General features: G+C 38.2%; 1 protein-coding gene across 9 annotated transcripts in view; it reads left to right on the top strand.

Annotated features, from left to right (window-relative positions):
• PLCB1 (phospholipase C beta 1) overlaps positions 1-12,639 on the top strand; it is a 642,089-nt gene that overhangs the window by 499,036 nt on the left and 130,414 nt on the right. For all 9 annotated transcript variants that reach the window (XM_054696419.1, XM_054696426.1, XM_054696440.1 and 6 more), the window contains 3 exons: positions 722-804; positions 6,640-6,724; positions 7,920-8,097. In XM_054696419.1, coding sequence (XP_054552394.1) covers positions 722-804; positions 6,640-6,724; positions 7,920-8,097 — 346 coding nt within the window. The remainder of the gene's footprint in view (positions 1-721; positions 805-6,639; positions 6,725-7,919; positions 8,098-12,639) is intronic.

Here is a 12,639-nt window from a genome sequence, read left to right as displayed (position 1 = left end):
AATGTTTGGTTTAAGCAAATTATGAAGACCAAAAGTAGATGAATGGTTTCCTAGAGTTGGGTGTATGAAATGAGGTAGAGGTAGGGCAGTGGGGTATGACTACTAATAGGTATATGTTGGGTTTTTTTGAGGTGATAACAATATCCTTACCTAGATTGGGATGATGGTTGCACATATCTGTCAATATAAAGCGTTCATTGTACACTTCAATTGGATGAATTATGTCTTGATAACAGTATCTCTTAACAATGATGACAAAAAGACTATTTACTGTAGTTAAGACTAACTTACACAAATTCATGAAAAACAAACTAGAGTAAATATAACCACATGCCAACAGTACCTGGTTCAGAGGATGAATTTATAGGTAAACCTTATTATTTATCTTTTTGTTTAAATTTTTTATAATGTGATTAGATCTCTTTCATTATGAAAAAATAAGTAGGTAAAATTAACATATATAGAAACCATTCTCTTCATAGTTGTACCTCCCCTTTCACCAAAATCTAATGTTTTGTTGTTGTTTTTTTACCTTGCTAATAAGTCTAGAGTCAGAAAATTTAGAGTCTAGCAGCTTTTATAACCTCTTCTCTGCATTTAAGATTATGTGTTACAATTCTGTGAATGAAAAAGAAAACCATATTAATGGGTGTAATCCCAAAGGAAAAAAATGTGCACATTAAGATTCTGACATTGAATACACACTTGTTGTTATTTTTAGGAAGTGATAGAAGCAATCGCTGAGTGTGCGTTTAAGACTTCACCTTTCCCAATTCTCCTTTCATTTGAAAACCATGTGGATTCGTAAGTATTTGATAAATCTCTCTTTCCCAAATAGAGCATATTTAATAACTGTTCATCAGATTAAGATTATTTGGCATGATTAATGGTGTTCTTCAATTATGTTATATGTCAAATGGCACATTTTCATCTATATATGATTGAATTCATTTGTTTAAATCTCATTTACATTTACATTAAAATAATCCATTGGACTGTGGAAACTATTTTCATGCCATATTAGGAATTTTAAACTAGTAAGATTCCTTTTTCACGATGCAGTACAACACATTTCCTTTCACAATATGTATCTATTGCAGTGGGTCAGTTGAATAATCTTCCTTCATTAGTTCCATTCATCACACACGAATTTATAGTCTTCCACACTAAAATGGCCAGTACCCCACAGGTTGGAGTGTGGAGGGAGAGCTATAGCTCTATTCTGCCACTATGCACTTACACAGAACTCACAGCCTCTGTGCTCAACACTTGCCCCTCCCATTGGTTTCCCTGCTTGTTAATATTTGTAATAAACATTTTCTATTTGAATAGCCTGCACTTACTACTGAATGACACTCAGAAAGACAGTTTTGGCTTAACTGTTTTATATTCAGTTGATCACAAATTACTAGAATAGCACACATTTATATGTAATACGTGGATATAGCTACTCAATTTAAAGAGCTTCAAAATGAAAGATTCTTCCCTTTATTGAATTAAAATTCAAGAAACTAAAATCCCAGTTCATGGAATTAATATCTGAAGAACATGTGGTTGTAACCATATTTCCTCAAAAGAACATTTGTAAAGCCCTCACTTTCATTTCTACTATCTAAGCCAGATCTCTCAGCTGTAGCCAATAGCACCTTTCCTAAATTGGCTCATGAATATCTTTTTTTCCCTGCTTCCTCTTGAAAGTCTTTCCCAGGTCACTGATTCCCTTTGTCCAACTAATTTGCAACACATGCATCAGTTCATTAATTCTTAAAGAATTCACTGAAACTTAAGCAGTTTGAGCTTCAGCTTGAGGAATTTCTAACTAGTTAAATGTCACAATTTGTTAATGTGTGCGTGGAGAGACACCTTATTTGGAAATAACCAGTTTTATAATCACCCCATATTCTAGTTTGCCCTCAGGAAATCCATATTACATTTACCAGCTTGTGATTCTGCTTCATTCTGAAACAATCAGCCAATGAATAATGTCATCATTTGGCACATAGTTTCTCTAGCATTTATGAGGGCAGTTGAAGGGAAAAGAATGTATTTCACTTCTATTTCCCTTCTAACTAAAAGGAACACTTCCTAGTTGCTGTATTTAATATCTCATTTGCTGCAACAACTCTGATTTTGTAGATGCCTTCCCAGGAACATTCTCATCTCTACTCATCCCTTTGTAATTGGGCTCTAACAATTCGTTAACACCTTTCTTTCAGACAATAGAGTTTCCAGACTCATTGGCTGATGTATTTCCTTTTTGAAGAAAAGACATCTAGCATACTTATTTTCTTAAAGAAATGTTTCTATATAAATTATACAAAATGAAAAACCCTGTATCCATTCTTATTGTCATTCCTGTGACACTGAACTCTCCTATAAGGTAGCCAAAGTATCTAACACCACCACACCATGAACATGATGGAACTAATATCCATTGAATATATATTATGTCAAGCAGCATTCCAAGTAGAAACTCATGTAACCTTCACCCCAAACTTATGTGCTCCTAAAAAGAAAGGTTGTGATTATATTTATAGATGAGTGTCTAAGGCAGTGAGTAATTTGCCAGCTAATCTGGCTTCAAATTTAATAGTTTAACCAAACATCATCCCCTATACCTAAGCAGAAGCATTGTGAAACTTCAAAACATAGAATTAAAACAATTTGCATACCAAAACAGGTGTTTGCAAATGTACACATTTATGTGGCTTGTGACTCTTAATCACAGGATATTTTGGATTTTTTGCAGTCTTCAGTGCCAGTCAGACACAGAGCCAGTACTGGGCATGAAAACTAAATACTACGTTGTACACAAAAGCAAAGATGATAGTGACATAATACTACCCCTTCTGTTTTAAAAATGAGAGATTTAGCTATTAAAAGCTCATTAATGATACAAGTGTAACAAAAGGAAATAGGAAAACCTTCCCAGGATGCCATGATTTTTATCCCAAAACATTAGGTAATATAATGGTAGTAAAATACTAAGACACTGAATTGTATTGTGGGAGGAAGTTGTTTGCTTCGTATTTCGATTGTCCTTGATATCAAAATCACTCAGCTTCAGTTCTTGCATAGGAGAACTGTCACAGACCCAAAGAAAACTGATAGGTTTTCTCTCTACTCGTGAAATCTTATGCTTGCCAAGTGGGTCACCTCATCTCATTGCTGAACCCAGAGGCAGACACTTCAGCACTCTGCCCCACTAAATCTAAATAGAACCTCAGAATCCTTGTAAACACAGTATCGAGGGACATACCCCCAAATATGTCTGAAATCCATTTGCCCTCTCTAGTGAAACTTTTTTTTCCTCTGGTATGCTGCAACTACAGAATACCAAATTCCAACTCTGGTCTCACCCAATTTGGACCATATCATCAGAATAAACTCACAAAGGAAAAAAGAAATCCACTGAATGCCCTCATGTTCGCTCCAAATATCTGAAATCATTTATCCAATAAGGGGAATCTTCCATTAGCAGCTTTTAACTTATCCCTCTCCCCCTTCTACCTCAGATCCCCATAAGGAGCAGATTCTTAACCCACCTCCCATGCCTGAATGCAAATTTATAGAAATGAGTCTTTGATATATCAATATTTAAAAAACAAACAGAACTTTGTGAACTCTGATACTGCACCTAATTGGCGAACTGATGATTTCATTGAAGGACTCTACTCCGAGTTCAAGGAAAGTAACCTCTGGCTCTGGTTTGGCCACACTGGAATGTTGGGCCAGGCCCCTCATTGCTTGAGCTGAACATTCTTCATCTATAAGAGGAGGAAACTGGTTTGAGTTCAACTTGGAGAATTTACACCACACCATGGGCCACGTTCGTTCCTTGATCGGAAAATTGACCGTTTTGGCAGGTGCCTCCACTTTAGGGATAGTTTAATAAGTCCAATAGCCCACAGCTCAAAATATTTTTGTGACTCTTGTTCCTCTTGTTTTATCTCCATGGTATCTGATGTTGATGTTGTAAATGCTTCAGGATTTTTTGTTTACTCTCTAATGGCAATGATGATATCTTTTATATCTAGTTCTGATCCACAATTAAAGTTGTTTTGTTTTCCTGTGACTCTATCCCATTTGCTCTCTGTTCTGATCAGTTCCCTGTTTGGTAGGCTTGTGTTTGTGGGAAAAAAATGAATAACCTAATTACTGAACAGCACATTTTAGATTTTTTTGGATACCTACCACTTTTTCTTTTCATCTCCATTGATTTTGGACCAGTTTTTAAAAGTTTAGGTCAGATTTAAATCCTTGCTGTGCACAGTGCAATTGATCTGCATCATTTGGGGCCCCTGCCTTAGACTCTGCCTGGAATCTTCATTTTATTAAGACCTCGAGTGACTTGAATGGAGCATTAGCATTCCACTATGGTCTATTAACCACCTGTATCTCCATTCCCTGCAGGCTTGTTACAAATGCAGGGCTCTCTCCCCAGCTCAGAATAAGGGTCCTAAGTCCAAGTTTGGCACCCACAGCATTAACATTCAGGTGACTTTTTAGTGGAATTGATATGGGGACTCTGTGACACTGTACAAAAGACTCTGCTTTCCACCTACTTAGGGACACCTCCCAAAATCATTCTACGGGCGAAAATAGATTCCTCAAGAAATCCCCAAAACAGAGCATTAGGGTAAAAACCACTGTTTGACTCCAGGTGTCCGAACAAAGGAACTTGAGGCTCCCAAGTTGGGACTCTCAAGAAAAATACCATCTACTTGACATTGTTGACTCACTTTATCACAGTGGTTCTCAAACTTGAAAGTGCATCAGAATTACACAGAGGGCTTGTTAAGATGCAGACTCTGGGCCCAACTTCCCCCAAGATTCTTATTCGGAATCTGTGTTGGAGACTTCAAATCTGCATTTCTAACCAGCTCCAGTTGCTACTGATGCTGCTGGCCTGTGAACATTTAATAGCTTTTTTCAGTGAAAGTAAAATGGAAGATTTGTTTCATACAAGCGGGAACACATGGGCCCAGCACAGTGAGCTTGTCTCAGGTATAGCCACTGAGCCCCACTGACACTGTTGAGCACCTGGGCCAGTGAGGCTTCTAGCAAGCATGTTTGCACTGAGGATGCCTGGGTGCTCCAGCAAGAGAGCTACTTCTCTTGCTTGTTCCAGACTTCTAACAAGTTGTCAGTCAACAAATGCTCCAGTGCTTTTGAAAATCTGTTCTCTGATTGGCAGGCTTTCCTCTCTCCCTAAAGAAACTGCTGTATGTTCTGAGCACAGCTTAAGCCACATGGTGAAATCTCATACAGGTCAGGAAAGGCATGATGAGACCTGGGAGGTTGTTATATAGGACATTGCAGCTTCTGTGAACCTCTGTTTTGCCTCTCCCTGTAGTTCCAAGAAGGCAATGATCTCAGACTCATATTTGAACCCTAGAGAACTCATTTGGTCCTCCCAAATATATACCATGCTTTTTTTTAAAGGGCTATCAAAAGACCTTTTCCAGTGAACCACTGTAATAGGATTTGAACTTCCAAGGCACCATCCCCCAGGAAAAAAAAAAAACAGTTCATGATCCAGCCTTAACATTCATAGAAGAGAAAGTAAAAAAAGAATCACATCTTATAATTGACTTGAATCATAATAAAGAATGTTCTTCATAATTTACTTATTCTTCCAACAGTCTCAGTTCTTTTAAAATGTATTAACACCGTAGCATGTAGGGACAACTATTGGAGATCAAATTTGACAGCCTGTAGATCAAAATCACAGTCCATAAAACCCAGGGAAATTGCGTACCTTTATAATGATATTTAACATTCTGCAGAATGAGATTTTTCCTGCTTTTTAAAAGGTCAAAGGAAGTAGGTATTGGAAAAACATGGATGCTCTTTCATATCAAACCTGCAGCCACAGCCTTTTTCCATCAGAACATGTTCCTTTGGACATATAATTAGGCTGACACCACTTTTACTTCCTTATTATGCACATAAGAATTGCAGATACCTTTTCGCAAGGTGCCTGCTTCTTTGATCTTTTCTATGATTCACTCCCAAGTGGACACAATTCTGCTACCTGCCATTTCTCTTCCTCATTTTGAGGTTGCTCTTCCTTCTCCCGCCCAACCTCCCTTTCCTGTTCTTCTTGGTCCTTTCATCTCTCCCACCTCCCTTCCTTCCCTCTCTTTGTCTTTCCTTCTCCCATTCTCTGTCCACCTTCTTTCCTTCCTCCTTCTCATCTCTGCCCTCACCTCCTGTTAACATGCCTTTGCAGCAGAGATCTCTGTTTGACAAATCTCACCCAAGCATTCGCCTGGAGGTATGAACTATCAATAGTTCACATCCAAGTGTCTTGTATTTGACTTAGAATCAGGAAATGAAACAAAAGGGACTGAGTCTCTGATTGTAGGACATTCAAGAATCCAGTGACAGGCAAATGACTTGCTGTCCCCTCCATGCATGTCTGTGGGGTTCAGCCTTAGAAATAGCTTCTACCGTTCGCCTGTGTGTTATACGAATCCAGGATCATCAACAAGGGGTTGTAAAGGATAAAAATGACCCTCAATGGCAGGAAGAGGAAATTAACCTCATTCTATGATTAATGACACAAAGTAATCCTGTCCAGACTCTTTGCCCAAGTGTCCTTGCTTTTATTCTTTCCTTGTCATCCTCTCGTAGCCCAAAGCAGCAAGCCAAGATGGCCGAGTACTGCCGACTGATCTTTGGGGATGCCCTGCTCATGGAACCACTGGAAAAATACCCAGTAAGAAGTTTTGATGTTTACCCCTGAAGGAATGCATGTGGTTGGAGTTAGGGGGAAACTTCCTTACGTCCTTTCCATGTTTAGATGTCTCTGTTAGATTAATGCTTTGCCCAGGTGGATAACAACAGTGTGCCCCGCTGCTTGCTTCCTCGGCCATGGTATTCTCTTCCTTGCCAGAGGTGACCCAGCCAGGACTTCAGAATTGCCACAATCGACATCAGTTCACAGGGACAGTCCAAGAGCACAGGGCTCTCTCACTTCCTGGGGAACCTTTTCACACCCCTTTGAGAGAAATGGGTCAACAAAATGGGACATTGCAGGTGGCACAATGACACGCTGCCTATTGCTGCTGGCCATTGCCAATTTCCAAAGGCTTGGGCCTTTGCTGTAGCAGAACTGAGGCCTTCCACGGCTGGACTAACATCCCTGCTTTGGGAAGCAAAGCAGAAATATCCTAATCCAGTCTTTTGCTCTTAGACCCTTTCTCCACACATTCTTAACATAGTTTCATTCCAGCCCCAGACTCACCATAAGCAAAGAATAGAGAGCCAACTTTCAGGAGTCCAGTAGACTTTCTAAAAATAACCCATCTTGAGATTGGCACATATACAGTATCTAATAACCCTCTCATGGGAAATTGATTTTCCCATTAGATGTACAAACTAGAAACTCGAGAAGTATGGCTTGCAAATAATGGTGGCTTGATTCTCAGGGATGGAAGGAAATTTGAAGCCACCCAATCCACTTTTGCTAATGCCAAGTAGATTACAAATTAGATACCTTCTGCCAAAATTGGGATTTTGCTGTTTTTAAACTGCATTAGAAAAGTCAGGAGCTAACTGTCTTCTCTTTTTCGAAAATTCAGGACAGGGACCTATTAGCAGTCTGAAATCAAGACAGTTGGATTTATATGGTCCATGAGAAAACTCATGAAAGTTTGGGTTAGCACCCCAAATCTATTATCTTATTCCTGTAGATGCTGTTGTAGAAGTATGAATAAAATAATCAGATGGTTCTTTCATATGAAAAAAGAAAGATCTATTAACCAGACTCCATGCAGGACACACATAAAACAGTATAATGAGCTGTGTTAAAAGCAGTAAAGATTAATCTAGAAGCTCTTGGTATTCAAGAGCTTGGAATTTGGGAAGGGAAGGAAGAATATTTTTAAAGACTATGCTTTATTTTCCTATAGCTAGAATCTGGAGTTCCTCTTCCAAGCCCTATGGATTTAATGTACAAAATTTTGGTGAAAAATAAGAAGAAGTCGCACAAGTCGTCAGAAGGAAGTGGCAAAAAGAAGCTCTCAGAACAAGCCTCCAACACATACAGTGACTCCTCCAGTGTGTTTGAGCCGTCTTCACCAGGAGCTGGTGAGGGACTGGCAGACTTTCCTGTTATGTGTTAATTTAGAATTGCTGCTCGAAATTAGTTTAGAAGGTCTGCTAGCATCTCTGTTTGGGTGGAAATTTTTTTTTGAACTTTATTTTATTGTGTGTATTGAGGTAACACTGGTTTACAACACTGTATGTTTTTTCATGGTATACGTTCACAGCATTACAAATGTATGTTATCATACCATATCAACTACCAAAGCCCTTTAATCCTCCACAATTGTGTCCCCCTCCCCTTAGCTCCCAACCCCTTTCTTTCTGGTAGTCTTAGTTTGGCAGTCATATCTCAAGGACTTGTTTTCGTCTATTCCTTTGCTTTGTTTTTTATATTCCACATGAGTGAAATCATCCCATATTTGTCTTTCTTCTTCTGACTTATTTCACTTACCATAATCCCCTCCAGTTTCATTAATGTTGTTGCAAAAGGCAAATATCCACCATTTTTTATAGCTGAGTAGTATTCCATTGTGTGTATATAGCACATATACACTCATCTGATCCACTCATCTGTCCTTGGACATTTAGGTTGTTTCTATAGTTTGGCTGTTGTGAATAGTGCTGCAGTGAACATAGGAGTGCAATTTGTGTTTTTCTGTTCTTCAGAAAGATACCTGGATCATATGGTAAATACAGGAAACTTCTATACTGTTAATATAGACTAGTCCAGCTTCTATGGGAAAACCACTATGGTGATGTCTCAAGATATTCAAAATAGAGCTTGGACACAATTTTAAGCTGTAATCATTTTCTGTTGCTGCTATAAACTTGGTGACTTTAAACTACACACATGTATTGTCCTTCAGTTTTGCAGTTCAGAAAACCCCTAAGGGTCTTACTAAGCTAAGCTCCAGGTGGCTGCAGGGCTGTGTTCCCTTCTGGAGACTCTAGGGATAAATTTTTTCCCTTGTTTTTTCCAACTTGAGGCCACCCACATCTGTTAGCCTATGTCCCCCTTCCTCCAGCTTCAAAGCCAGCCATGTCACATTTCCGTTACACTTCTGTTGTCACATCTCCCCTTGACCACAACTGAGAAAAGTTCTGTGCTTTTAAGAACTCATGTCATTACACTAAACTAATTCAGATAACCCAGGATAATCTCCCTGTGCCACCCCTACCCCCACCCACCCCCCACCCTCCACCCCCCACCCTCCAAGGTTCTTAATCTCATCTGCAAAGTCCCTTCTGTCATGTAAGGTAGCATATTCACAGGACATGGACATTTTGAAGAGGCCATGATTCTGGCTACCACATAAACCAAAGATTATTTATGTGACGATTTTAAGTTCCTCAATATCTACAATCCCTTGACATTAACTATGGACTGCACAAAATGTTCAGTGAATGCATTCTCATTGATATGCTGAGGATGTCGGAGCAATTCAGCTCACCAGAGCTTTTTAACATGTGAAATGATAAAGTTACTTGAATTCTTCTTTCAAAACTGTTAGGTGATGCTTAATATCATTCATTTTCCTTTCGATTTAGATTGAAATAGATTTCTGTGGTTACTGAGAAAAGGATTCTCAGTAACCACAGCGTTCACCCATTTCCTTTTTGGCAAACTGAAAAGTGTGTTACAAAGATCTGATTGCAGGACGAACAAATGGAGCAAACTTTAAGCTTAAATCTCAGAAGTTCTTCAATGAAAAGTTTAACATTGGAACAACACTTTGGAAAACTGCATCTACAAAAATTAGAAATATGCACCCTCTGTGATCCAGGGATGCCATTCCTAGGCTATATCCAACAGAAATGTGGATAAATGTTCACTGAAAGACAGGTACAAAAATTGCAGAAAGCAGCACTATTCATAATAACCAAACTGTGCCCTTGAAAGTTAGACTATGGTAACCTTTGAGGAAGACGTTTGAGAAAAGACATTCAGAGCTTCTGAACTCTGGTATTTTGTTTGTTGTCTGAGCTGGTTACTAAGGTCTATTTAGCTGGTGATAATTTACTACACTGTACATTTATGACATGTATATTTCTCTCTGTAACTGTCACATGTCAAAAGATTTTTAAAAATAAAAGCACAAATTTTAGGGCAATCCTCTGATTTAGCTTCTATTTTTCCACTCAAGGGGAAAATCCTGAAAATCCTTATCCAACAGACATTATATAATTCTTTGAAAGGATTTTGTTGGTAGTTTTTAAATGTTCATTTCAAACATTATTATACATTTCTGATTCATTTTTCAAAAATAGCTTTTGTTTTCAGTAAGGACGTTCTTTTTAAAGTTTTGGAACCAATATCTTTTAGCGAGCTCCCCTATTTCCTAACACAATTCCACCTCTTGAATGCTAGCGAGTAAACCATGGCTTCCTTTGCATGTGGGAGCTGTTGTTTTTACCATCTGCCTTTCCTGCTACCAGTTCTCTCCTGTTAACTGGATACATAACACAAATAACGATCTTTACAGGCAGTGAACATTATTGCTTAATACAGAGAAAGAGCAGCAATCTGTTAGTAATTCGGTAGATTTCCTAAGTTGGTCTCAGTCTGTTGTGCAATCCTCATTTATTTCAATGGAAAATTTTGGACATTTTAATATGTAGGTAGGCCCCTGAATAAAGAAACTGCTAATTTACCATTTGGTTTGTAGATATCCTCAGGATTGGGAACTCAAAGTAACTTGAAAAATAGTACATGGTGGTTATTTCAAAACTTACTTAGCTAACATGGCCCCTCTTGGCTGGCAGCCTCTTCCAGAATTCGGACATTTGCCAGTGCACTTGTCTTAAAGAAATAGGGTAAAGCAAGAGGTTTTTTTAAATGGCTCAAAAAGATTCTGCAAAGGTCCTTCCTAGATGTCTAAGGGGAAAATCATATCTCTGCTCACAGGAATAAAAGACAAATTATTTCTTTCCCACATAAACCAAAGAATAACCTCATGGAGGAAATGAGTTGATTGGTATATTGCTGTGACCTATGAAGCATATGTAGAAGGTTCTGCCAAACAATTTTTTTTAATCAAATGTGATTTTATTTTTTAAGTCGTTTGCATTTTTTCTTTTTTTAATATTAACTTTTTTTTTACATCATTGCTCATTTTTAAACAATATTTGCTTCCCCCCACCCCTCAGGTGTAGTCCCCATAGAGTTTCCTTCACCAATGCACCTGTGCACCATCACCTCAGTCCCCTGTGCTCCTCCCTCCCTCCCTCTGATCCCTCTCCTGTCTCCTCCCCTGCAGGATGTCTCTGATTTATAATTGTCCATTTTTGCTTTGTTGTATTTGTACTGTTATTATTGTTTTTACACTGATGTCTTATTTGGTTCCCCTATATTCCTGCTATAAGTGAAACCATCCGATATTTTTCTTTTTCCTTCCAGCTTATTTCACTGAGCATAATTCCTTCTAGTTCCATCCACATTGCTGCGAATGGCATGAGTTTATCTTTTTTGATTGCTGAATAATATTCCATTGTGTATATATGCCACATCTTCTTGATACAGTCACCTATTTTGGGGCATTTGGGTTGCCAAACAATTTTTAAATTAGTTGATTAAAAGAATCTCTTCTCTAAAACCAATATTAACAACTTTGATTATGAAAAACATTTAAGTGCCATCCTCTTAAAAGAGGTGCTAATAGGGTGTTTTCTGTATTAAGTATAGTTGGTTAATCTTATTAACTAATGTCAGAATTACAAAGTGATTGCTGTGTGGCTATCTTTAATACATAATTCATAAATCTAAGCCTTGATGTTTCCAGAATCTTTTCCCTCTACAGCTATTTTATGAATACTTTGCTCACTGATTTCATTCAGTAGTTGATTAAACTTCGTCAGCCAAATGAAAACATTTATAAGCACCTTGGAAGACAATGCTGTGAGCGCTGTGTTATTTATATAGATTGAGCAGGACAGCTAACTTTCCAAAGGCAAAGAGGGAAGAGACTTGTCAAGCCAATTTACCTCATTCTTGTGCCAGTATTGCCATCTACTGGAATCTTAATGCTATTGTAGTGAATGAATCAAAAAATAGTCAAATCAAGCAATTTAGTTATGCCTTCTATACTTTTCACTTGATAATATTCGTTATACTAACTGATATTACTGGGTTTGACTAAATGCAGAACTATGGAATAATGTAATGTTGCATACTTGTGAAATATTTAACCTAGCAGAATCATCCACCAAATCTTCAAAGAGGATAACTGTCCATTGGAGCAGCTGTTGGCTAAATATGAAACAGAATTCTGTCTCACTGAGTTAGATTTGCAGCTCAGTGATTTTTAAGGGTTTGCCCTTTTTATCCTTCTCTTTTAAATATATTAAAATATATGCATGTTTAGACAATGACAAGACATTCATCAACTAAGCCTGCAGGCAAAGTATAGGATATTGTTGGCACATTACAGTTTTTGTGTAGTCAGGGGTGCTGCCATAGCCCCAAGCTTTCTCGATTCCTGTGGAGTCCTCTGTGACCTTGAGAGAATAGCCACAATGTCATTGAGTGCCTGCTAAGCATCAGATGAAAGGACAGGGGTCATTTATTTTAGGGTCATAAAGGTCCTG

The sequence above is a fragment of the Talpa occidentalis genome, unplaced genomic scaffold (genome assembly GCF_014898055.3).
Source record: "Talpa occidentalis isolate TD23 unplaced genomic scaffold, MPIMG_talOcc4v2.1 talOcc4.10, whole genome shotgun sequence".
NCBI lineage: Eukaryota > Metazoa > Chordata > Mammalia > Eulipotyphla > Talpidae > Talpa > Talpa occidentalis.
Note: the sequence above shows the minus strand (reverse complement) of the source record. Positions and strands in the feature narration are given on the sequence as shown.